The 25,658-nt window shown below is 46.2% G+C and overlaps 3 protein-coding genes across 13 annotated transcripts in view; 2 read left to right on the plus strand and 1 right to left on the minus strand.

The window, feature by feature from the left end:
• szt2 (SZT2 subunit of KICSTOR complex) overlaps positions 1-22,649 on the plus strand; it is a 38,366-nt gene extending 15,717 nt beyond the window's left edge. The window contains exons 36-75 of one of the 4 annotated variants that reach the window (XM_058074099.1): positions 118-187; positions 327-512; positions 677-892; positions 1,012-1,204; positions 1,599-1,673; positions 1,884-2,022; positions 2,161-2,296; positions 2,446-2,566; positions 2,656-2,808; positions 2,999-3,101; positions 3,740-3,854; positions 4,492-4,579; positions 4,659-4,777; positions 4,875-5,039; positions 5,364-5,448; positions 5,601-5,771; positions 7,390-7,575; positions 7,648-7,835; positions 7,900-8,063; positions 8,134-8,231; positions 8,304-8,436; positions 8,597-8,727; positions 9,806-9,859; positions 9,997-10,118; positions 10,186-10,371; positions 12,888-13,143; positions 13,240-13,319; positions 13,409-13,534; positions 13,599-13,801; positions 14,148-14,244; positions 15,730-15,810; positions 16,072-16,146; positions 17,348-17,413; positions 18,839-19,052; positions 19,163-19,340; positions 19,413-19,535; positions 19,595-20,108; positions 20,187-20,297; positions 20,376-20,444; positions 20,541-22,649. In XM_058074099.1, the coding sequence (XP_057930082.1) occupies positions 118-187; positions 327-512; positions 677-892; positions 1,012-1,204; positions 1,599-1,673; positions 1,884-2,022; positions 2,161-2,296; positions 2,446-2,566; positions 2,656-2,808; positions 2,999-3,101; positions 3,740-3,854; positions 4,492-4,579; positions 4,659-4,777; positions 4,875-5,039; positions 5,364-5,448; positions 5,601-5,771; positions 7,390-7,575; positions 7,648-7,835; positions 7,900-8,063; positions 8,134-8,231; positions 8,304-8,436; positions 8,597-8,727; positions 9,806-9,859; positions 9,997-10,118; positions 10,186-10,371; positions 12,888-13,143; positions 13,240-13,319; positions 13,409-13,534; positions 13,599-13,801; positions 14,148-14,244; positions 15,730-15,810; positions 16,072-16,146; positions 17,348-17,413; positions 18,839-19,052; positions 19,163-19,340; positions 19,413-19,535; positions 19,595-20,108; positions 20,187-20,297; positions 20,376-20,444; positions 20,541-20,684 (5,734 nt within the window). In that variant the 3' untranslated portion in view covers positions 20,685-22,649. Of the gene's footprint in view, positions 1-117; positions 188-326; positions 513-676; positions 893-1,011; positions 1,205-1,598; positions 1,674-1,883; positions 2,023-2,160; positions 2,297-2,445; positions 2,567-2,655; positions 2,809-2,998; positions 3,102-3,739; positions 3,855-4,491; positions 4,580-4,658; positions 4,778-4,874; positions 5,040-5,363; positions 5,449-5,600; positions 5,772-7,389; positions 7,576-7,647; positions 7,836-7,899; positions 8,064-8,133; positions 8,232-8,303; positions 8,437-8,596; positions 8,728-9,805; positions 9,860-9,996; positions 10,119-10,185; positions 10,372-12,887; positions 13,144-13,239; positions 13,320-13,408; positions 13,535-13,598; positions 13,802-14,147; positions 14,245-15,729; positions 15,811-16,071; positions 16,147-17,347; positions 17,414-18,366; positions 18,813-18,838; positions 19,053-19,162; positions 19,341-19,412; positions 19,536-19,594; positions 20,109-20,186; positions 20,298-20,375; positions 20,445-20,540 lie in introns of those variants that run through there. The other 3 variants (XM_058074102.1, XM_058074103.1, XM_058074100.1) reach the window with 3 other exon arrangements.
• On the minus strand, positions 21,555-24,270 carry hyi (hydroxypyruvate isomerase). Its single transcript, XM_058074112.1, has 8 exons — positions 23,364-24,270; positions 23,174-23,285; positions 22,942-23,056; positions 22,784-22,862; positions 22,651-22,700; positions 22,516-22,585; positions 22,083-22,217; positions 21,555-22,015 (listed from the first exon to the last, which is right to left on the minus strand). Exons 1-8 carry the CDS (start codon positions 23,560-23,562, stop codon positions 21,960-21,962), a joined length of 816 nt encoding a protein of 271 aa, XP_057930095.1. The 5' UTR covers positions 23,563-24,270; the 3' UTR covers positions 21,555-21,959.
• Positions 23,102-25,658, plus strand: part of ptprfa (protein tyrosine phosphatase receptor type Fa) — a 77,972-nt gene continuing 75,415 nt past the window's right edge. For 3 of the 8 annotated variants that reach the window (XM_058074111.1, XM_058074106.1, XM_058074108.1), the window contains exon 1: positions 23,106-25,541. The gene's annotated coding sequence lies outside the window, so the exon portion shown is untranslated. Of the gene's footprint in view, positions 25,542-25,658 lie in introns of all 8 variants that reach the window. The other 5 variants (XM_058074104.1, XM_058074105.1, XM_058074107.1 and 2 more) reach the window with 5 other exon arrangements.

The raw sequence follows: 25,658 nt of genomic DNA on the forward strand, positions 1-25,658 counted from the left end.
CACATCCATTTGGAATTTTATACAAGGTTTAAAATGTGAATGTGAAAAGTATCAAAAGAGTTAGTTTTAGTCTCTGTGAAGCAGAGAAATGCAGTGTTGCTTTTTGTCCTCTGCCAGGGTCTGTGGTGAACCTTTATCCAAGCTGCCACTTCCTCATAAGCTGGCAATTGAGGCTACAATGGACGAGGTAAGTGATTTTCTCACATGCAGTTACGCACCTCCGCCTGCAGATGCCACCAGCTGGCCACAATACCACAGCTCTACTTTGGAGGCGAAAGCTCTGCTGAGATGTGAACCAAACACTGCAAATGTTTCCTCTCCGTCAGATCCGCTGGCTGCTGGAAGATGAGATCGTTTCCACCATGCGCCGATCTCAAACCATTGGCCTGGCCACACTACACAAAGTGGCGGAGCACGTCATGCTGTCGGTCGGGCGTCCACACTGCCACAGTGAAGATGTTCCCCTTCAGTTTGTCTTTCGGCCGGAGCAGTCACTGGACAAATTCAAAGAGGCATGCTCATACACAATTTGCAAGGAGCTCTTATTGCTGACATGCACATTTTAGTGAGACTTATGGTTTACTCCTCTTCTTTTTTGGTTTAGATACATCACCCTAAAATATAGGTAAAGGTAGAAAGCCGACATCTTCACCCTGTAACTTGTGTAACCCTGCAGGAGTTTCGTCGGATGCCACTCTCAGGCTATGTGCTCAACAGTGAACAGGACAGCTTCTACTACGTGTCTCTGAGCCGGCTGCACCCTCAGAGGATCCACACCGACAAGAGGATGTCTGAGAGCACATCTGTCCCCCTCCAGCAGGCCGGCTCTAACGGTGGGCTGCCTCAGGAAGAGTCCCTCTTGGAGAGTGCGACCACAGAGACAGGCGATGGGGTCAGACATATGTCACACTTTAGTCTGTCTTGGCTTAGTGCCTTAATGTGGCTGTTGGTTGTCAGTTGAAACAATAAATAACTTATCATAACAAATAATCAAACATGTCGCATCTGCAGGCCAACGTCACACATGACTCGACCACAGAGCTTGGTGAGAAGGACGGACCCTCCAAGTCTGACGCTGACAACGACTCACAGAGTCAGTCCAGTAGCCTCCTACTCCTGAATGAGCGCTGCCCCGAGCCCACCTCACCACCCAAGACCCCCTCGAGCGTCAGCCTGGCTGAGTCGGTGCAGTCGGTCTCTCACAGTAAGTGGTCCACACATCAAATGGCTCCTCTAGTAAAGCTATTTGCTAATCACTTATCGTATTACATTAAATTACTGCACCTTCCCTAAAATGTTCCCACAAAGACCTAAAATCGTAAAAGTCCTCAGATTTATGAATGCATATGATTGGAAAAACGTTGAAGTTGTCGATTCCCGGCAAGCTAACCATCTGGACAGACAGACAACAGAGCTTATGCTGTGCTGCTCACTCCAGCTTTCCATTTTGTTTTAGCGGAGCGAGGCAGTCATTTCCAGACAGGCGAGAGTGAGAGCACATGATCCACCCGAACGCCTCTCGGGCCTAGCTGTTGATTTATTCCAGTCATCCTGCTGAGGTCGGGAGCCTGACAGAACTGTGTAATTGTCTTTCTCAGACTGCGGCAAGACCAGGCCCAGTCGAGTACAGAGTGTCGTTTCCAGCCAAGGAAGTTTGGATTCCGACATGCAGGGTGAGTGTGAAGTCACGCTGGAAGCTCACTGTTTTCATGAATTAAAAAAAAACTGAAAAAATCCAAACAAGGCCACAATGTTGAATAAACATAAACATCATCTGGCTTGTGTCAATAACACTAAAGACATGGGGCCTTGCAGTCAACCTTGCGGAGCTTCCTCTCATTGCGTTGTTCAATGTTCAATGGTTAATATCACGTTTCTTAAAGGTTACGATGGTGGCAGCAGCGACTCTGAGTGCGAGAGTCCCACCCTGGATGAACATGAGAGTCGGACGCATCTGATGCCTGACTTCTGGCTTATCGTGAAGATCCACCAAGACCGAGTCAAGGTCTATTCGCATTCTAGGTGAGACAAGTCTCAGAAACCTTCCTTCACATCAATAAACAGGTCTTCAGTCGATATCACTGGTCCTCAATTCTATACATTTATTTATGAAATGTAAAAGTTTAATGTGATTTATTGAGGTTTATTTTTTACTTGCAGGAGTCTCAGCGAAGAACAGGAGCCTAGCAACAAGGAGCTGGAGACCAGAGAGGACAAGCAGGAGCTGCCCGAATATTTACAACTGCATCAGATGGTGGTGAGGAAGATCGGGGAACTCTGTCGAATAGTCAATCAGGTACTACTACTACTAAACTAAAATACTTTCTAAGCTAGTACACATTTTTACACGGTACACAACAGTCATAATTTCTGCCTAAATTTGGAATGTTCATGAATGTAACGCCATTGGGTTGACATTTTTGGGGTTTTGCTCGTATTTTGTAGCGCATGCTGCTGCAGGACTTGCACGACAGCCACATGTGCAACTCCCTGTTGGTGGCCGAGAGCGAGGAAGACATCTGGAAGAACGAATCTCTGTACAGGCAAAAGCGCAACACATCAGACGGTCAGTTTGTCTAGCTACTGTATTTCCAGGCTAAAAACACGAGCTAAACTAGGCTAGTGTGTACTAAGGACTTCCTATGTGCTCAGTAGATTACCACACAGAGGAGAGCTACCAGGCCAGAGACTATCTGGCAGCCACCATGCAGTTCATACCAGGCCATTTTGCCTGCGATGTGGTGTGGAGCACCATCATCCACATCCATCCACGCCTCAAGATGGGTGCCAACATGGGGGTTTCCAGAGGTGGGTGTACAAGGGCGTAGAAAAATAAACTTCTCAATCATTTCAAAAGTCTTGCCTTCACAAAGATAATTTTCATGTAAAAGATAATATTTGATCATACCTATAATGCAAATCTACCATGTGTTGAGAAAATATGGTCAAGTATTTAAGTAATATACATTGATATGTCGATTGTGTCTCCTTATCACAGCCATCCAGGCACTGCGCTCTGTGCTCATCTCTTTCTGGGTGGTCAACAGGAAGAACATGTTTGTTTACCAGGAGCGCACCACCAAATCGGTCTTCTACCTCAGGTTGGTGAAAACCTCTCTCTGGGCTGCATCTTCACCGGCAGGAGGGTTTCATCTGGGCATAAAGCATGAAATAAATGTGGCAATGATGTGGAGAGGAAATGTAAACATCATTTAATGAAGGCTGTCTGTGTTTGTGTATTTGACCGTGAAAGGAACTCGCAATACGAGATGTTCAACATGCTTGCTCGTGTTTTTCACAGGAGTGCAATCTATCTGTGGTGCTCTGCGACTTTGCCTAATTTGTATATCATGTTTTTAAATCAACAGAACATGAAGTTATTGACTTACTGATGTTGTAACACAGTCCATTAAAAAAACCAAACAACAAATGTGTTACAATGCACAGCCAAGTCAGTTGTGGTCATTTTTGTCAGACTTCTGATTGGACAAAATGAGCATCACAGCTGGTGAATAAGCGTTTCACAACTCCATTCATGCACAGAAACTCTTTATGTATCTGTACTGTACAAAATGGAGAGCGGTTAAGCATCCAAGCATATTCAAGGGTCGAATTGCGTGCAGAGTACAACAAATTCACACATGTTGGCAGTTTGGCACAGACAGTCCTATCATAATGTGTTTATGAGGGAGGGTTAGTTTACACCTAATGGTGGCGTTTGCTGGTCTTTCTTTTCCAGACTTTATGAGACGTCTCTGGCAGGGAAGTACTCAGACATGGATGGTGTCCTCCACATGAATCGCTGCATCGGCCTGGCAAGGAGTCAGGAGCCGCTGTTCTCAGAGGACCTCATGGTATGCAATCATAAACTCTTGTTGTATGACATCAATGTAGCGCTTGTATTCTACCGTGTACAAGTCCTCAGGATAAGTACCAAAAATCTTGTACATGTTTGACAACATGTAAAGTGGTTCAGGTGTCTTTGTGTAACCTTGCTAAAAAAACACACACAAAAATATAACATAATCTTGTTGGCTTTGACTTGAATATAGAAGAGTGTGTTGCAATCCTTTTTCATAAAACCTTACTTGTTATTATCAATAACTTGATAATACAGAACTTGTGAAGTTGTGTGCTGCTGAAGACTCAGGAAAGATCCATTTTAGTCGGATGACGTCAACGCTCCTCTGCAGCTTATCTAATGTCAGGATTAAATGTGCCATATTGTTTTTTTTAAGCCCCTAAAAGCTGGGAAAAAATTATTGCTACCACCCTGCTCCAATTCCTCCTGATTCCTGAATAGATCGTTTGCTCCCGTCAGACTTTGTTCGTGTGTGAGCTTAAGAATAAAACCATTGTAATGATATCTTGCAACGTTGTGCCCTAATGAAGTGACCAGTGAGTGTAGTTCATGTTCAGACGTTCCAGACAAAGTAGTGACACGAGCATCGTCATGGCGGTCTTCACATGTTTGCCGTGTCCCCTCCTCAGGGTTCCAGGTCGTCTCTTGAAGGTTCTCGTCCGGTGGGACAAGTGGACAAGCACATCCTTCTGCTGGTGCATGGCATCGGCAACGCCGGTGAGAGGCAACGTCATGTCATCAAATGCTTTCCAGTGCACCAGTGACGTGTTTCGATGGAAATTGCATGTTGTCGCAGGTCCAGAGATTACGGACGAGCTGGTGAAGGTTCTGCGTAAACGCCTGGACGAGACCACGCTGGACCTCATCACTATGACGCTGGTCAGGAATTGCAAGCTGACGCCAGCTGACGTGGAGGTCAGTTCTTTTACTTGAAGGCTCCTTAATGGCTATGAACCCTGTTGAATGTTCCCATTTGCACACACAGCGTTAAAACATTGTCTTCTGTCTTCAGTTCATCCAACCATCGGGCTCTCCCGCCACAGAGGTCATGACTTTCAGCCTTCCCCAGTTCTGTCTTCCCTGGGTGTCCGCTGTAGCGCACTACCTGCGTCAGAACCTGCTCATCTTCCTGCATGTGCCCAAGTACACGGACAGCAACACGGCACACCATTTCAAGGTAGCGTATGCAACCTTTTACACTTGCAGCAGAGGTGTCCAAAGTTTGGCCAAGGGGACATTGGTGGCCCGCATCTCTTTTTTTTATTGGCCTGTGACATATTCTAATAACACAAAAACAAGTGTTGATGCCCAAACTTTTTAAATATACAGTAACACTGTAATGTTCAGTAAGCACCCACACACCAGACTTAATGGTTTCAATTTGAAGCACTTTGGTTATCTTGAAAGATGCTATATAAAGCCAGTTCATTATTACTATCATTAAGAATGCAAATAAGTGATCAGCGACATGGTCTGTGAAATAATGGTTGTTATTCTGCAGCACTGCTTTCATTCGGGCACTGAAGCAGCTGATGGCGACATCTACCTGTACAACAAGCCTGGGGGTCAGGGCACAGGACGCAAAGGTAATAGCTGCATGCACACACACACACACACCACATATGTTTTCACCTTTTTTTACTTTGGAGTGGGGCCTGAGATAATTCCAAATACATTACTGCAACGGTAATGTATTTGCCTTGTTACTGCAACAGCTACATTGTTCACATTCCAACAGGTATTGCCTGCATCACACTGACCTTTGTCGATGCCAGCGGGCGACCCCTTCAAGTTCCAGCTCAGGACTGTGGCGCCCCACAGAGATCTGAGAACGGCTCTGTTCCTCTTCATCCCAGCCAGTTTGACCAGTTGACCAGTGTGGTGAAGGTGGAGAGCAGCCGGATTCGAGGTGAGACACATGCAGCTGTACGTGTGTGTGATTGGATAAAGAGGTCCTGAATAGCAAAGTTTCAGCACGACTTGGATTCGAAGGTGAACATGACCTCAAAGCAGCGATGAAATGTTTGATAGCTATGAAGTTTTTCCTCTTGTTCTTCTTTGTGTGACCTAGTCACATATTCACTTGCTAATGAGAAAGTCTGACGCTCAAAGGCTGCTCAACTCACAGGAGCTAAATGTCACACAGGAGGAAAGGTTGCATGAAATAGCATTTCGGGAAAAGTGTTACACAAAGATAGCAGATATGGGAGCTTTTTAAACGTAGAAATAAATTAACATTTGCTTTTATTACATGGAGTACTTTTAAATACCTACTTCATGCTTCTATCAGGAAATACAGAGATATTGTCAAACACACTGAGGGTCTACAAATCCATCCATGTATCCTTCCATCCTTTTTCTATAGTGCTTGTCCTCATCAGGGTCAGAAGTGAGCTGGAGCCTATCCCAGCTGCGAGAGGCAGGATACAGCTAATCACAGGGCACATATAGTCAACCATTCCCACGAATTTTGACAATTGAGAATCTCTATTTCTAGACTATTTTGGCCCTTTGTATTGAGTTGTGGACTCCTATAGAGCAGCTACACACAATAACCCACACAGAAAGCTTTCTAATTTATTCCACCAGAGGAGGGTTGCTCATTATGACTTCCGGATAGCTGCCAAACCCAACTTTCTCTCAGTTGATAAATGGTATATGAGTTGATAATAAACAGCGATTTATCTTTTTAAAATGTCCGTCATTACACTTTTTTGCTGGATTACCAGTGTTAAAAAAAAAAAAACTCTGGTAGACCCACTGATTGATTTGTGAGCTTGTAAATTGCACCTCGCTCCCTGTATGCACACTCTATAATGCTACACAGACAACCGCTTAGCTCCATGACTTGCACAAAATAAACACACTTAGGACATTTATTGGGTTACTTATTTCTTGCTCTTCTGACATTACGACATGACCAAGTAGTTGCAAAGGTGTTGTGTTTTTATAACACAAGAACAAAACATTGTAACTACGTTTATAGGTCAGAAAAGTTAAAAAGCATACTGGGTCCCCTTTTAATGTAAAAAATAAAGAAATAATGTTTGAATCCAAACTGGACCATTTCTGTACATTCTCTACATTAGTAAACCGTGGCGGTCCAGCTAAATCACATGGCACAGACCAACCGCAAGCAGGAAGCATCAGTGGGCTGGGACCTCCACATGTGCTTATCACCTAGCAGGAATATTATTCCTCAGCTTGGCTCTAGAGATAAGCAGCGTTGTTTATTTTTTATCAGGCGGCACAAACAGAAAGCAGAGGAGGGCGGGGAGTGATGGCCGCCTCGCCGCTTGCTAAACCATTCATACATCACCTTCATAATAATCTTGATTCCTCTCAAAGGGATGACAAGACGTTGGAGGTGATTAATAGCTCCTATCTGGAGTTGGAATATTAAGAGCACGTTCTCATTTCCGAAGTGGGCTCTTCCCTCTCAACGCCCAGAATAGCGATCCTAGCAGTGGGAGCGCTGCAAAGCTTTCATGTTAGAAACGTTTGAAATGTTTGTTTACGATGCACAGAGACGCACTTGTTGGTGCGCTTCGATGTCTGGGAGCAAGGCAACGTCAGCCCTTCGCAGCTGGCCGATAAACTGCAGGGGGCGCTGCGCCACGCCCTCTGTGACGTCATCATGGAGCTGAGGGTCTTGCCCAATCCTCTCTGCGTGCCGTGTATTGCCACCAAAGCCCAAAAGGAAGAGGTCAAAGGTGAGTGTTTCTTATTTATTACTGACTGAATGACCAGATTTGTTCACTTTAACTTAAAGTTGCCGTCTTCAGGCTTGTTGAGTCTGGCTGAGATCAAGGATGTTAAGGACAGTCCCAGACAGCGCAGTGGGTCACGGGTCTTTAAGAGCAGCCCCTCCCCCATCACCTTAACACAAGGTGGCACCATGACAGGGCCCAGCACACCCGAGTCCACCACCCCGACCGGAAAGAGCACACGCCGCAGCTTCTGGGACATACTGGTCAGTTCCACAAAGGCTTTGCTCACAGTCAGCCAGTTAGCATGGTTGTTTTTGTTTGTCCCAGCAGAGTAAACCTGAGTCCTCTGAGCTGGGAAGCCCAAAAACGACTGACGACATTGTACAAGAAAGAGGAGAGGAGGGACGTGTTGCTCGCCGAAGGCACAAGACCGAGAGTGTGAAGCACCCGTGGTGCCAAGAGAAAGTCAGCGAATTAGAGCACGCACAGAGGTTTGTTTTGGATTTTGTTATTTTATAATACTGTTCCTCCTTCAGACTTACAGTAGTGCCCTTGTTGCAGGAGGCAGGCGTGTCAATTGGAGGAGGGTGATGCCGGTGCCCTGCATCCCGTCTATCAGCTCACCTCCCAGCCTTGGATCTCCTTCATGGCTGAACTTGGTACTCTCAACTCTTTCTACACCTGATCAGGATGTGTTTGTTCACCAATTGCATACATCTGCTTGGAAACAGGCTGCCCCTCCATTCAGCAGTGCACGGCTGAAATCGCCTCTCACTTCCTGCTGCCGTCCATCCTGGCGGAGGTGGTCAGTCTGGTCAGCTCTCTGGCCAATGACACCAGTGTCAAGGTCTTTGCCAAGACAAGGTGAGCTTGGATACGTGGGCCAAGGTCAAAAGCATCCTTATTCATCCCAGTATTCTGTTATTGTTGTTTTAAGCATTCACAGTCCGTCTGGGAACAGGAGTGACACCTGTGTGACACCTGTGTTCAATATGTTAAATGAATGTCTCCATCCCTTTTCCAGCTGCCCAGCATCTGGAGACACATTTGTACCTTCCACCTTGGTCCAAAACACGTGGCTGAGTCCTGATGCTTCCAGGAGCTTTATTCTCATTGGGAGAAACTTCCACCAGTGGCACTGCAGCACAGAACAAGGTAATGTACCTTTCCTTGCTGCCTTAATACTGCATTTTTGTTTTAGGCCCTTTTTGTGAGGAACCACTTCAACAGAACCTGCCTTCATGTTTTGTTTGACAATACATTAGCATGATCTCAGAAACAAAATGTACTTGCTTTGCTTTTACTATCCACAGTGTTTCGTTTTGACTCTGGAACACATTATGCCTATTTTTAGGAAATCAAAGACCATTAAATAAATAATTATGTATGAATTCATGTAAAAGAGGTGAAATTTGAAAAGAGGGAGCAAAACATGAAGACTGTGATGTCACTATTGACCGCAGCACATTGCTATGGTGGCTTGTATGTGTGTGTTGTTGTTGGCTGTTTGTGTTTACATATGTACAGTGGTGTGAAAAAGTGTTTCTCCTCTTCCTGAGTTCTTATTTCTTGCATTAAAAAACATCACTGAGATTAACTGATCAGCCTGGAAAAGGTTATCAAGCCATTTCTAAAGCTAACCACGGTAAGAGCCATTATCCACAAATGGTGAAAACATGGAAAAGTTGTGAAGCTTACCAGGAGTGGCTGGCCAACCAAAATTACCCAACAGAGCAATGACAACTCATCCTAGAGGTCACAAAAGACCCCACAACAACATTGTGACAATGATCAAGGGCAAGGACAATGATCCAAAACACACCTGTGAATGGCTGATAAAAAGTGACCTTGGAATGACCTAGTCAAAGTCCAGACCTTAGTCCTATTAAGATGCATGACCTTAAAAAGGTGCTTCATGCTTCACTCCAATGTGGCTGAATTACAACAATTCTGCAAAGATGAGTTCGGCCAAAATTCCTTCACAGCGCTAAGAGACCCATTGCAAGTTATCACAAACACTTGATTGCAGTTGTTGCTACTCAGGGTGGCCCAATGCAGTTACATTTGTGACAAACATGCTAAAAAATAAGAAATCAGCAAGGGAGAACACACTTTTTCACACTACTTATGTTGTATATGTGCATGTCTTAACACACTGTGTCGTCTAACATCAGTTTGTGTTGCGCCATGTCCTCTCTCTGTCCATGTCGGCCGTCTGTGCATCTCATGTCAGCCGCAGACGACAGTTCTGAGGAGGAAAACATGCCTTCACTAAATAGGTTCACACGTGAGTTTGACTTCCACTTTTAGTGTTCATCAGCCGTAAAGCTTTGCATTAGGAGCTGTCCTCTCTTTCGGTTTGCGTGCTGGCGAGCTGTCCGTTATGCTTCAGTTGACCTTCCTTGGCCTTCTTCCTGTGTCCAGCTCACAAGGGCTTCCAGCGCTTTGAGGCCTCAGAGCAGCAGGTCGACTGCTTGAGTTTTGGCCAGGCCGGGTCAGTAGCTCCCCGGCAGAGGTTCCTCTTCATCAACATCCTGGACAAAAAGGTGACATGTTATGCACGGCGTAATGATATCGCCTCTGGACACTTGAACTGACACCTTTGTTCACCAGGTGACGCTGTACAGTTATAACTGGTCTGTGGACCTCGGTGCCTCCCTGAACCGTGAGCTGATTCGACTGGTAAAGTGGCAGAACGCGAGGGCCCATGTGGTCCACTGTCTGCTCAGCCAGAAGATGGGCCTCTTCCATCACCATTGCTTCTCCGACACACCGCTCCATGACATGGACTCCAAGCGGGTAGGTGCAGAGAAAATTACATAATAACTGCAAATGAAGGATTTGATGCGGCTCTGTGGAGTATTGCATACAGTATTTCAACAGCTGCCCTTTCAAACCGTCACCAGCCTCCCATCTGGTTGGGGGTGTCTGCTAGTTCAGGTGGAAGCAGCCTGTCAGGCCAGCATCTGGGTTTACTCTGGCACGAGGCTGCAGGTCCTGGGGCCCCCTGCATGCAGCTGTTGTGTCCCAAGGAAGTCAAAGCCTTTCCTTGCTACCTTTGTAGCCAACACGTCCTTACTTCAACATTTACATGTAAAACAGTGATTGGCTATGACCAGTGGATGTCAATAGATGTACCTAATGTTATGACCCTACCATGATGTGTGGTGTGCTCCACTTGCTTACCGAGCGCAATAGCAGTTTTGATGTGTGTGTGTGTGTACTATATCTATATCTCCGCATATAATGTGGTGTCAGTCTTCGATGACTCATCACAAGCACAAGAGCAGTTATGAGTCCCTGTGTTGATATTTTGTTACATTAAATCAATTTCATCTTTGATTTAAAGGTGACCTATTATGCTCATTTTCTGACACTTTGTTTTGAGTTGTGGACTCTTTCTAGAGCTTTATATCTTTGGATTGTGCTTCCCGCCAAATTTTGTTGTGTTTTAATTTCATTTATTTCACCCATGGCCGCCTCCGGGCATGCCCACGCCATTGTGATTGGTCACACTCCCAAAGTACTTCCTGACTACTGCAAACCCCACTTTCTAATATAGTGGGTATAGGAGTTGATGATAAATAATTACATTATTTGGATAGCTATTGAAAAGTGTTTAGGATCTACTGTCAGCTCATGATCTCCTGGCTGGAGATCCCTAATTTACCGTGTATGAACTCTAAGAGTGGTAAATGTGGGCACCACTGGTGCGGTGGAGCTCAGGCGAAGCCAGACTTGTGGTCGCTGCCTCCAACTTTGCCTGCCCGAGGAGGAGCACTCAATGTCGGACACACTTTGTCAGAGGCACCACAGCCTCTGGGAGAGCTTGGGGGGGGGGGGGGGGGCAGAGAGCGTATCTTGCCTGCAGCCATGCCCACATAAGGAAGCTTGCTGTTCTGTGACATCACAAAAGTACAGTTTTAATACGCCCTCTGAAACCGAGTATTTTGAGCCATCCCAAACTTCTTTCAGGGCTCACTTCCAAATGTTCAGACCTCATTATTGGAAACTTTGGCATCGTTTAACACAGGAATACAACATTCCAACTATATTTATAGGTCAGAACAGTGGAAAAGGCAACAGTGGAAAAGGCATAATAGGTCCCCTTTAACTGCTTTTATTTTGGCCCATTTCCTCCATTTGCTGTTCTAAGCGCTTACCAAAACCAGCACAGCTACTATATATTAAATATGCAACAGAGATCAATATTTGCGGAGTGTTTCTGCAGTCAACACGACAACAAACCTGCCACAGGCCTTGCCTCTTCCTGTACGCCTAATCACCTCCCAGAGAGCGATTTTGTTACAGCGACGTTTACTTTCCTTTGGAATTCAAGTCACGGTAATCCACAGCGGTTGACTGGGAAGAAACACGAATCTTTGACTGTTACAGTCACCCTTTTGTTGGAGAACTGGTGGCTGAAGCACAATAGGGCACAAGACACACACACATATGGACAGAATGTCATCGTCTGTACCATACAATGCAGTAAAACAATGGAATGCAGGTTGAGGCAGGGCTGCCCAAGAACAGCAGACATTCCACAGATAAACCAGTAAACTAGAACATTGTTGACCCACTTGAGCCCCACATGAAAAACTGTGTGAACGCAAGGCAAGTCTCAGCACAATAAAAGCTGCTGGGCTGCTTTTACGAAAACATGATGGAAGACATGTTGGTCCCAGACATCCTCTCGAGTCCACGCAGGTCACATGGTGCTTTTTTGACATGTTGTGTGTTACTGGTTGAGATTTATTGGAGCAGCATCTTCCAGCAATTGCCCTTTAAGTGCCCCCCCCCCCCATCCTCCTCCATTTCCCCACGGCCAATTGCAAAGCAAAGCAAAAGAATAGTAAGAAGTTGACTTTTGCTTTCCCTCCGATGGCCTTCATGGCTGCATCACTAATGAGCTGGGACAGGAAGCAGAGTCAGAGCAGCATAAAATTTGCCTGAACCGGCCTTCATCTGTCACGGATGTGATGAGAGGCAGAGGGAGCACCAGCGCACAGTTTGAGCCTCCCGCCTTCGGGCACGCCGCGGCCAGGCCTGCCATGCTGGGCCATCTCGGCCCTGAGCTGCTCTGCTGAGCAAACTCGCCCCAAAGTTGCTCTCAACAGCCAGCATGGACACAGCTCAGGGAATTAAAAGTGACTATCAAGTGTACAGCTTTTCTCGGCGTGGAGATATGAATGCTCCTATCGCCACCGTGGAGGTTGTTTATCGGCCAGAATTGTAATTATGTCCATATTGTAATTTCTCCAGAAGGTCCCCTCAACAAATATAAACTTCTAACTCATGTCCTTCCTCTTCAGGATCCGAACCCCTTCCTTGGGCCTGCCATGGAGCCGGACACGCTGCTGCGGAGTCCTGTTCCTCCGCTGCACAGCAAAGAGCAAGGCAGGCTGTCTGGTTCGGGCCGAAGTCTAGCTCCTCTCCACTTCCCCTCCGAGCTGCTGCCGTTTGATGAGGCTCTGAGGGACGTCTGCACTATCCGACCCTTGATGGAGGGCGACGCTGTGGCCCGACATGGCGGCCAGCTCTTGGAGATCAAAGTGGCCGAGCGAAGAGGTTAAAGCAATGATAAGCGTATACGGATGCTATTTTTATGCTTCCTGGGGTTTGCGATGATATGCATTTCCTGACACGTTGTCTTTGTGTTGCCAGAACTCGAGAAACAGATGAAGATCGAGAACCTGTTTGTCACATGGCAGCAGAGGTCAGCTCAGTCCAACATGCCCATCGCGGTGAGTTCACTGTGCCCATTACACTTTTCAAGTCAAGTGTGTCCTTGGTTGAGCAATCAGTCCGTACTGAGCACAAGTGTCTTCCTCAGCTGGCCGACCTTGAGACCTTGAAGCAGTCATCCAGGCTGGTCCATTACTGTGCCACGCCGCTCCTGTTTGACCCCATCTTTCGCAAGCAGATCCAAGAGGAACAAGCAGTGCCACCGCCAGCGAAGGTAGAGAAGCACCAGGAAGACGATTTGAGAATATCAATGCTAATTTGTGCTCTGTGTGGGCCAGAAGCGGCATCGGTCCAACGACTCCACAGCATCAGGCCGCGACCGTAGCTACAGCACTGACTCTGCTGACATGCTGCCCAGTCGACTGAAGGAGGAGCCGTGGCTGCTGGACATCTCCAGCACCTTCCTGCAGCGGTATGTGCAGTACCTGCAGAGCATGGGCTTCATCCTGGTCCAGGTGCGGCCCCAGTCCCCGGCACGCAGGTCTGTACCGCTGTTTGAACTCCAGGATTCTATGCTGGTCTTGTAGCACACATAATCAGCAGCATGCTCGCTCCTCAGCATTTGTCACTTTTAGTGGGAAACTTTTCCAGATGGACTAATCCATTTCAACCTCTGGTGTCAATTCACCCGTGCTCCTCTGACCTTTCACCCCTCTGAGCATCACTGCCCCCTGGTGGATGCAGCAATGCGCCCACTGTCACTTTCTAGGCTCTCGACATGTGTGACTCACTCTGCTCTGCATCTTGGCTGGGATCCTGCGGGTCTTTTTTGGACTTTGAGTGGATCCGGACTGACCCCCTTCTCACCCCTCCTGTGTCTGTTGTAGCATCGCCCGGGCTCGCGCTGCCATGCTGAGCTCTATGTCATCAGAGGGGAGGATGTCTTTTTCTTATGTGAAGCAGAAGAGCGAGGACAGCCCCAAGGTGAGTGTTCACCTCAGAGAGGGCGGAGTCACGCCCTACAACAGAAATGTCTCACTCTTCTTTAAAATACTGCTACTCACCCCTCGGCATTTAAGCTACAAGAACATTACTATCTTTTTGATTTTCAGTGTTGCACAAAATAGGTGTGGAAGGGGTTGTCCTTTTGGTGAGAACTTGATGAAGGCGTTATCGTTTCTTTTAAACATTTTTAGTTAATAGGGATTTCAACATTGCCCTATTCCTGTACCTATTAAATTTTACGTAATTTTCCATGAACCAGGACGTAGTATTCTCACTACAGAAATATGGTGTCAAGATATTTTTTACTTTCCCTTGATTGATTTAATACAATATGTATTTATTTCCATAATGGAACAGTTAAGTCAGAATCAGGAATGTAAATATCTTTGATGGACGATTCAAATCAAATCTAGATACACAGGATCATATTTTAAAACAGAATGATTTGATGCAGTGTACAAATGGTACGATTTAATTTGATTTTATGATTTGGTGATGTAGATAATAATCGCACATTTTTCATCCATCTTTTCATCCATCCATTTTCTATGCCGCTTATCCTTACTAGAGTCGTGGCTATGCTGGATCCTATTAATCGCACATTTTGAAATAAGTAAAATATTTTCAAATGTACAAAAGAAACATCTCGTAGTTTTGCATACAGTTTTGCGGCGACATGTCCTACTTTGTTCAAGAGTCCATGAACCCACCATTTAACTTTATACGATGGTGCACAGCTAGACTACTATACTGTATTTTCCCCCTTTTTCTTTACTACACTACGTGGGAATGCGACAAGATAAGATTTGATGACGTTATTGAGTGCTAATGTAAATATTTGTATTTTGGGTGCTGTCCTGCATCAAATTATGAGTGTCCAAAGTGCATATTGTAAAAATATTCATTCATTCATTTTCCACCGCTTTTCCTCACGAGGGTCGCAGGGGGTGCTGGAGCCTATCCCAGCTGTCTTTGGGCAAGAGGCGGGGTACACCCTGGACTGGTCGCCAGCCAATCAGAGGGCACATATAGACAAACAACCATTTACACTCGGATTCATACCTATTGCAAATTTCCCCACTGAGGGACGAATAAAGGCATATCTTAATGGACAATTTGGAGTCACCAATTAACCTAGCATGTTTTTTTTGGAATGTGGGAGGAAACCGGAGTACCCGGAGAAAACCCACGCATGCACGGGGGGTATTAATTATTTCAGAGATATATTATTAGATACTTAATTTGCTGTGCACCCATATAAAGCTAAGATGTGGATGCTTTTGTCATACTGTATGTAGCTTAGTGTATATAGCCCTTGTCGGCAACCTTGTTGTCAAGTTAAAGAAGACCTTGCTGGCCAGTCATGTGTAATCATTTGATGGTTAGAGCTAGCCTTTTCATGATCAGGTGATCAGAATTTGCCAAGTCCCGAATAACTATACACATGACTATTACGTTTTTCAGACCACGGTGTCCGCTACCACTGCGTATCACCTCCAGAGGGCACTACCAGGTGGAATCGTGTTGATGGAGCTAGCATTTCAGGTAACACATTCTGCTTCCCGCCACCAAATAATGTAAGCAATATATTAGAAATAGTTGGATGGGGGGGGGGGCATTTAGTGGCAATGTGGAGGGGAAAAAAAGTGCTGCCCTCTTCATGTTTTCTTGGCATTCGCTGGACCAGTCGGGTAATGAGGCAATTAGAGTGTTTTAATCGAGCGCTTTATAGCTTTAATGAGACTTTGTTGTTATTAAACCCCGTACAGTAACTCTACATCACACTGTCCATGTCCTCTCTGGCAGGGATGCTACTTCTGTGTCAAGCAGTACGCACTGGAGTGTTCCCGCATTCCCATGGGACAGTCCGTCAACTCCCAGGTAGGACCTCCGCACCATGAATGCATGTCATGAGTCTACGTTTTGATAGCTGCAGCTTGCATAAAGGGGAGAAGGAAGGGCAAATGTAAATGGTCTGAATGCGATGGCCGAAGGCTTCAAGTGGAAAGAAAGTGTGGATGAAAACAGATGGTGACATTTGACACAATCAAATGTCCAAAGATCAACTTTGAAGGGGATGTGTTTGTTTTTTCATTGTTCTTTACTTCCGATCCGATCCCAGTACCTGAATTCAGATATCTGCCGATCTTGATAAAATTCCGATAACTGAGCTCAGTTTGCTTTAAAGTGCCAAAAGAATATTATCAAATATAGCATTCATGGACTCACAGACAGTTGGACAACACATGATCATTCAAATTACATTTCATGTTACTTCCGGGTCGCCACATTATCATCATGGTTGATGTCAGTCTGTTGGCTGCTTTGCTGATATTTTTCTAGCTATGTTTGCTGGGAACATTAAAGCGCAGAGATGGCTCATGGATTGAAGATCACCGCAGGTGGTGTCAGCAATTTCAGACGCAGTAATCCCTTGTTTATCGTGACTAATTGGTTCCAGACGTGAGGGGGTTCCTGTTTTATAAATTGAATATTTTTGTAGTTTTGGCATATAAATAACGTTTTTTAACGTTATTATAGCTCTCTATACACCCATATTGTCGCTTTACATTTGTATTCCCCAAAATAGTAGATATAATCAGACAAAGTAAGCCATTTAAGGCAGTTTACTTTTTAAGGGAGCAGAATCGGTGGTGGACAGGAAGTGACATTGGAGGTTCAGAATTGAGTTTTATCTTGTCACGTGGCGGCTATGGAAACAACAGTAACCTGTGTTGTTATTGTGCCTGATGCAGTAAAGGCCTGTTGGTGCTGTAGTTAACCATGGCACAGTGATCATTTATTAATGAATTGATTTTTGAAAAACTGCAGTAAAGTGAAGGAGATGTTCGAACTGCAATGTAGCAAGGGACGCCGATTGGTCAATTAGGCTGGTATGGAACCTGATACCAAAGCTGGATCGGATCGGGCCCATCCCAAGTTTGTTTCATTCATTTGTGTATCATTCCATCCTGTTGTCTCTGTGTGTGTTGTCTCTGTTCCCTGCCTCCCCCTCCACACACACACACACACACACACACACACACACACGCACACACACTTCCTGTCATCTCTCCATCAGGGCAGCCTCCTCACCAAACCTCGTTGCAAGCCGTTCCCAGACGCCACCCCAGTATCTGACTGTGCGGTACGTCCCACCAGCCATTCTCCTGGACAGGGGACAGAGGGGGGAGGGTGCTCTTGCTGCATTCAAGCATCAGACCCCCCCTTCCTTCTTCCCCCCCCCGCCGCTCTCCTTGCTGCCGTCCCTTCTTCCACACGTTTGTCTTTTGTCTCCTATGGGATGGCTGGCATTGTCGTGAAATGAGTCCTTTCTGCTTACTTTCAGTGATCACATGCGCAAAGGTTGAGTATGGCAATGACCTTTGAACTGTCCGGCTCCTCTGCCATTTCCTGTTTGTCTCTGTGCTTGCTGGTGATATTGTCCGCTTGTGATTGTCTTGCCACGCTGCAGTATTTGCGTCTTTGGTAGCTGAGCTTTCCCGCTAGGATTTCTGCCTCTGTCTTCCTTATGTTGTCTTGTACTTTGAAGGGGTCATTCATTAGCATACTGCTACTCTGCTCATTGATCAACATTAGGATTGATTTCCTTCATTCTTGTCAAACTATGCAAAAACATGTGTGGCGTTCCCCAAGGCTCAGAGTCAGGGTCTCTTGTCTTCTGTTTTCCCATTCCCATGATTTCACCTCCTTGGCTCCGTTTATTTCTCTTCAATACAAATTTTGAGCGGCACCACCAGGAGACGAGCCCTTCCACTGAACCTTCCAGTTTGTTCCTGTGAAAGTCGCACTGGGAGTTTAATTGTCCAGAACGGGAGCCAAGGGGGATTGTAGATGATGGAATAGTAACCATGCTAGCTTGATAGTCACATGAACACACAGAGGGAGGTGTCACACCTCCGCTTTAAAGCATCCCGGCGGCCTCCCGCTGCCGTGGATAACCAGCTCAGAGGTCACACTTAATTTGTCTGCCAGACCGCTGGAACACCGCAGGGAGGAAAGGAAGAATTCAGATTTTTGTTCCTCCATGTCAGAAGAATATTTCTGGCTCTTATCTTTTCACCACTCGTCTTCCAGCAGCTCTCAAACATTTGGATTCTTTTGGATTGGATCACTGCAAAGTCCACAAAGGACACACTACTGGTCTCTGAATAGGATTCAGCATTAATGTGAAGGCTATCAATGGTCCCCCTTCCTTCCCTCCCTCCATTTTCTACCAGATGATGGGTGAGCTGGAGCCTATCCCAGCTGACATTGGGTGAGACGTGGGTTACACTCGTGTCTGGTCATTGGTCAGTCACAGGACACATTCAGACCAATGTGTTTCTGGACTACAAAACCCAGATAAAGATGGGAAGAGCAGAACCACCAGACCGTGAGGCAGAAATGCTAACCATATGCAAAGCCGCTCCATTGATTTGACGATGACCCCAAGCTTCCCTTCTAATCATTTCCCAGAATGCTGTGCGTACATGACATTGAGCAGCTCCAGGTTAGAGCACACGCACGCTGTCCTCAGGCGACTCTAACGAGTGCTGATGCTGTCTTTCAGCTCTCCATGCTCTTCACTGAGGAGTGTGACAAGGTGCGTGACCTGATGCACGTGCACTCCTTCAGCTACGACTTCCACCTGCGGATGGTGCACCAGTACCTGGTTGGCTCCCACATGACTCTGCGCCAGGGCTACCAGCTCACAGACTTCCTCAATGACTTCATCTTGCAGCATCCCGACATCCCCAAGTTTGGACGCAACCATGTCTTCCAAGGTCTGGGTGGAAACTGTATCCTTGTAGTCTTTCCTCCTAGATAAGAAAACATTCCATAGATGTTCAGATGCATTCTGCATCAGGGTGATTGTCCTTGTGTTGCCCATCAGGAAGCTTCTCCATCTCCACCGGGATGATAACTGCCCACCAGCTGTACAACTACATCACCGACCACACCAGCACCTACGGCATGAAGCCCCTACGCATGTCCAAGGCCGCTGTCCCCACCGATGCAAAGAAGGCAACTCCTGACCTGCACGAGTACGCACTGGTGGCGCTGTGGAACAGGTAGAACATCCTCAGGAGCAAAAGACCTCAATGGAGAGGCCTCATCTGACTTTGAATTCCTTCCCACTTCAGCTCCGGCTCGTACAAGGACTTGGAGGGTCTCCATCACCATGACGACTTTGACGTGTCCCTGGTGGTGTGCCACAATGCTGCGCCCTTTGAGGATCAGTCGGATGGGGAGAGGCACTTGCTGAGGTAAGACTGGTTGGTGGTTAAGTTTGATGAAGATCCTTCTATAATGTACGTCTATGCAGGCTGCACTTCTACGTGATCATGACCAGCCGGAGGGAGCTCTTTCCTCGACTCACCGCTGACATGAGACGATTCAAGAAGCTTCCTCAGATCCACCGTGATGCCAGTGAGCCAGGCAGCCGCCTTCCTCCGGATCGGGCGGAGGCCTGCAGCTCTCTTGGAGGCGAGCAGGACCTCTGGGAGGATACCTCGTCTGAGGCTGCAGCCACCTCCACACCCAGCGACGGCAATGAGTTTTATCCACTGGTGGCCGTGGCCAAGCCTCAGGGGCTGCTGTACCCCTCCCCTCTGTTTCCCTTGCTCAACAACGAGGTGGCGGCCGCCCGCCGGCAGATCCAGGCCAGCGTGGAGGAGGCCATGGGTCACTGCCGCAGGGACAACCAGTGGAGGAGGCTCCTCCACGGTGAGCACCTGGCGATGGACAAACTCAAGCTGACCAAGTTGACTTTCAGCGAACTGGAGGAGCTACTGGAGGCCGTCCAGAGCCGTTCGGTGGGGGAGATTGACCCCCAGCTGGTGAGACCTAATCTTGTCATTCAGACCTGATGAAAGAGTCTGTAGCAGTCCTGAAACACACTTCCACTGTTGCTGCAGGACTGCTTCCTGAACATGAGTCCAGCCTGGTACCAAAGTCTCATCAAAGTTCTGCTCAGCCGATTCCCACAGAGCTGTCGGCATTTCGACGACAGCGGCATCCAGTATCTGGTGAGGGGTTTTCTCCATTCTCCACTCAACTTTAAACACCCAAGTCAAACACACTGAGCCGGTATGACTTTATTCCAGGCCGTTCTAAACCACAAGTTCACTGACTGCTTTGTTTTGGTCTTTCTGGACTCCCAAGCTGGAAAAACGGTTAGTTGTCCCGACTTACGTCAACTGTCCTTTCAGCGGATGGTTTAATGTACTTTCAGTGTATTTGAAACATCAAACACCATCTTTCGCTTTCAGAGCTTGAAGGTCGTGTTACGAGAGCCTCTGCCCCCTCAGCCGCAGGATGGCAGCAGCCCCCCTCCCCAGCTGGTGTCCATGTACCACCACCTGGAGTCGGTCATCAACACAGCCTGCTATAACCTGTGGACCGGACTCTTGTGACAGTCTGAGCACGCAAGTAGGAGTCTTCAAGAAGCCTTGACTGCTATCTTAGCTTTTTCATCATGCGTGCAAAATTACAAACTTGGGGGACATTTAAATCATCTTGTGACTGTCTTTTGGCTAGCTAACATTATGCTAAACTGCTAAAAGGCATTTTTACATGTATGGAACACACACATTGTGCACACTCCTGAGAGGTGCCGCTGATGAATTAGGGCAGGGGTCGGAAACCTTTTTTGGCTAAGGGTGCCATGAAATCCACATATTCTAAAATGTATTTCCGTGAGAGCCGTAGAATATTTTTTGAAACTCTGAATACAACTAAATGTGTGCATTTTTAGACATGACCAACAATTTTAGAATCTAATAAGTATCTGCATTTATTTTTTAATAGCTATATCTTCTTCAAGTGTTTGCTTGATAGAATTAACAAGCTGAGAATTTTACTTCCTGACCTCTCAATGACCTGGTAGGTTACCGCATTATCCAATTATAATTGTGTTTTGGCATCTGACCTGGAAAAATATCAGAAGGAGATTGCATTGGCTCTAGCCAAAATTAATTAATTAAATACATTATAATGTTTCATATTTAATGTTAATGTTATTTTTAACACTTTGAATTCTACAATGTTTTACTTTATGTCAGCAGGAGAAAAAAAAGAACATTTAAAAAATGTTATAGTGTTAACAAATGTGCAAGAGCCAGATGTAGAGCCATAGGTTCCCGACCCCTGAATTATGAATTCTTTTGGTCCCAAAGTCAGGATGGACTTTTTGAGAAAAGCTTCATCCAGCTGCGGCGTGACTGATGAGGTGTAAAAAGCTTTGCAGCTTTGGACTCCACACTTCGGACTGACAGACTCTGTGATGAAATGGAACACTTTACTGGTGCCTTGTGAAATACCACATCGGTGTTTGGTCTCAGATTTGATTCCCAGGCTTGTCAAACCTGTTGCATGCGTCATGTGACCTCAAGTGCCTTTTTTTAAAGTTTTTTCAAATGGACTTTTAACTCCCCAACTTTGCCACGTGATTGATGAAGCGCAGGGAGGCAAACAAACTTAAGGACAATGGTCACATTTGTGTGACGCTCACATTAGGATGTCAAACACTGGAGATCATGTGACAGGTGCGGAAATGAACATTGTACATTGTCCTACATAGCGTGTATATACAGGCCAATAAATCACACAAAATAAACTTTTTGGTTCTTTCCAAAAAGTTTAACCGTGACATTTTGATTTCATTCATTATTGTTAAAAATGCTGTGACGTCACTTCCGTTTGGTCCAGTAATCCTTCAGCCAACCCAAACCCTCCTGTGTGCTTCCTGGGAGAAGACAGTTAACAGTTAATGTCACATTGGAGTCCAAAGCGGGTGGATCAATCCTGCCTACCTCGTGGCTTGTACTCGCAGCCCACGTAACCCTGGTAGCCCAGCTCCTCCAGCGTGGTAAAGATGTAGTCGTAGTTAAGCTCTCCAGGGCTGTCTGGCTCGTTCCTGCCCGGAACCTGAGCCACTTGAATGTGACCTGAGACACACCGAGAATGATCTGCACAGCTGTAGTCCACCTTCACCATCAATATAGTGATATACTGACAATATGTTTTATGCAAAAAAAAAAAAAAAAAACGCCTTCAAAGAAAATTGTCAAACAAAAAGAAATGTTCAAATATTCGGAGGAACAAATGCCATACTGTAAATAAGTGGTGGTTTACTGTATTTTAGAATTTATTTGAAATATTGGTTATCCCAGCTTGCATTCCAATTGTCTTACGATTAATGGGCAGAAAATCCAGTCATAAATGGGAGAATGAACTCTTACTTACCAATCAGTGGTAAATACTTCCGCATGTTATGTGTCAGGTTGCCATCCATGATTTGCCAATGAAAAACATCCTAAGAGTTTGTTTGTTAACATCGTCTCTGCATCGCTTTGACAAATAAATACAGAGAGAGCTCACCATTTGCAGTTGGATATTTGCCTTTCCGACCTTCTGCAGGATAGCAGCGGCTGCGGCACATTGGATGAGGTCAACGCGGTAAATACCTCCAATAGGAACATCTCTTGCTCACACGTGCTGAAGGTGATCTTACCTTGATGGGGCGAGTCCAGGAAATACTTGGGCTCAGTCTGCCGTGTGTTGATGGGCTCGATCAAGCCTACGATTCCATCCTGACAGAAACAAACATGGAAGGTTTGCAGCTTGGAGTTAAGCCATCATCTGCTATGTCGACGTGTCCTACAGTGCCACCTTGGAGAGGAGCTCAGCAGCGTAGGTGAGGTTCTGGACAAAGATGGTCTCCATCTCCTTGGCGATATCGTCTCTGTGCACCCCTGTGGGAATTTTGCCGGCCATCAGGTGGATCCTGATGATGTAGGATTATGACAACATATTTTAGAACCACAACACTACTATAGGCCTTGATGGTTGGAACTGATCACTGATATCATTTATTTGATGTGTGTGTGTGTGTGTGTGAGACCTTTTGCAGTCCAATGCTTTTGCCAACTTGAGGGCCTGAGCCAATCCTTGTTTAAACTCTGCCTCTCTTCCTGGAACCGCCCCCAGACCCAGATCTCCCCCACTGAGGTCACCTGCAACACACACCTGATGATTATGGTGATGATGACGAAGGGGAGGAGTGGTCCATCAGAGAGGATACTGTGGCTCACCGGGCGGAGTGTTGATCAGAACCACCTCCAGTCCCGTCGCCTCCCGGACTCTCCGGAGCTCCTGCGGATCCGAGTCGTACAGCCAGGCCGCCTCTACCGCCTGGAATCCGGCCGCGGCGGCAGCGTACATCCGCTGGCTGACGTCAGGCAGCTCGGTGAAGAGCCAGCTTAGGTTGGCGCAGAACCTGAGCGAAGGCATGGCGTAAAAGGTTTGCACAGACGTGTATATAAAGTTGAACTGTGATGGACTTTCGCTCGTCAAGTTAGCGGAAATGTCGCAAAGCGGAAGTGAAGTAGGTAAATAAAAAGTTCACGTGACTTATTTGCATAATGTAAAATTATACAGTACATCTATACCAATATAGATTGAACTACTGTAAGTACATATAAGGTTTAACTGTCGCCTTTTAGCTTTTTAATTCGAAGTCTTCAGAAGTACCTAGCGCTCACAAGTCATGCGCAGTTGTCCCGTGACTACTATGCTAGTGTTTTTATTACAAAATGTTTTATTAGGCACACCGTCCAGCATAAAAAATAGAAAATGGCCGTCAGACGTTTGCGTTCAGATAATTCAATGATGGGATCATTTGTGCGTTGGCCATCTTAACTTTGCTATAAAATTGACTTTTTTGGTTTGGAAATTATCCCAAGGTTTTTTTCCCTTCCCTTTCCAGTTACTGAAGCAAAAACCACGACGAGAACTTGTGGAAAACGTCCGCCGCCGCCCTGTAGCCTCCCTGGCGGCCATGTTGGCAGGAATCGTCGCGGGGGTGTAATCAACTGGCAGCGAGGAAGTAAATTAGCGCACGCTCTTGCTGTCGTGACCCCCTCGGAGGCTGCGTTTGTTAATTAGTGGTTCAGCTGACGGCGCCCCCTGAAGGTGGCATGCAATTGTAACTGTAGCTGGCGGCCGGACAGCGTGTTGGTCGGTGCCATCTATGAATTTGAAACAAGCTCCGCCCACTGTGACACCAAAGGGCGAGCAACACATTTTGTGGACATGTTGAGCTCATGATGTCTATTATAGTCTGTTCTAAGTAGTCTGTGACGTTCCCGGGTTCCGTCCCGGCCCGCCCGCAGACAGCAGACCCAAAAGTGGAGCTAATTAGACACATCATACAACTGGAAGGAAAGGTGAGAAAACGCAACAAGTTTAGGGGGGGAAAGAGGTTGCGTGTAAAAAGCACTCCACATGCAGGAAGAGGAACATTGTGCAGTCACTGGGACGCTTCCATGCCATCTGCCACTGGAAGTCCACCTTGAGAGAATAAGGCTAATATTAGCAGCATGCATCCTAGCCTGGAGGGGGGGTGCCATCTGCTGCCTTGTTCGACATGAGGGGCGAGGATGGGAGGGAGGCTTGATCGCACAATGTGTGCGTAAATGCTTAACATGTGGACTGCCACCTCTCCCTGTCCTTGCTATGCTGCGTGTGGCAGTATGCACTTTGTGCACAATGATGAATCAAGTATTAGTATTAATTTTGAACGATTTGAAAACTTCATCTTATCGCGCTAGCATCAACCTCGAGTCTCCTCGTCTTAAAGTAAAAATGTGACACAAATGGAAAATATAAAGCATCGAAATCTAATTTACACGATGGAACAATAGGAGTTTGTTTTTAAAATTGCTTTTAATCAGTGTTGGATGTAGAAGTAATGTATACAATCTGCAACAACACAATTAACCTTTTACTTTTTAAATTGTTAGTACAATAATAAATTATTTTTTTAATTACCTAACCCTTCTTAAACCATAAACCAATAATTCAAACCTATTAAAATTTCTAGAAGTGATGCCTTTTTTATTGACGTGCTAGAACTGAACTGTGAAAAGCTCGTCAGCCAATCAGCATCCTCCCGTTGCGGATTCTACGGAAAGAACCGAGCGAGGCCGAAGTCTGCCGATGGCAGCGAGCGAGTGTACGCATGGAGCTTGTCTTCCAGAGAGGATGGTGGACAGTCGGAGAAGACTGAGCTGAGCGGAACCACCGAACACCACTTGAAGAGGAGAACCGAGCTGGATTTACTTTTTGTCTTTTTTTATTCCTCTTAATTTTCATTTTATGGTGGACTGACGCACGAGAGGAAGTGGAGCTGTTTTTTTTTATTTTTTGGAGCAGGTTACATTTTTTGATCTTCTGGTCCGGACCACCTTAGCCGGCCCTCCAGGAAAATGGTGAGTGTGCGTGTGTGTGTGTGTGTGTTTGTGTGTGCACGTGGCGTGCACGTCATGACACCTGTGTACGAGCCTGGGGCGTGCACGCCCTGCTCCAAATCAATAGATGTGTCAACA

The sequence above is a fragment of the Doryrhamphus excisus genome, chromosome 5 (genome assembly GCF_030265055.1).
Source record: "Doryrhamphus excisus isolate RoL2022-K1 chromosome 5, RoL_Dexc_1.0, whole genome shotgun sequence".
Taxonomy (NCBI): Eukaryota; Metazoa; Chordata; class Actinopteri; order Syngnathiformes; family Syngnathidae; genus Doryrhamphus; species Doryrhamphus excisus.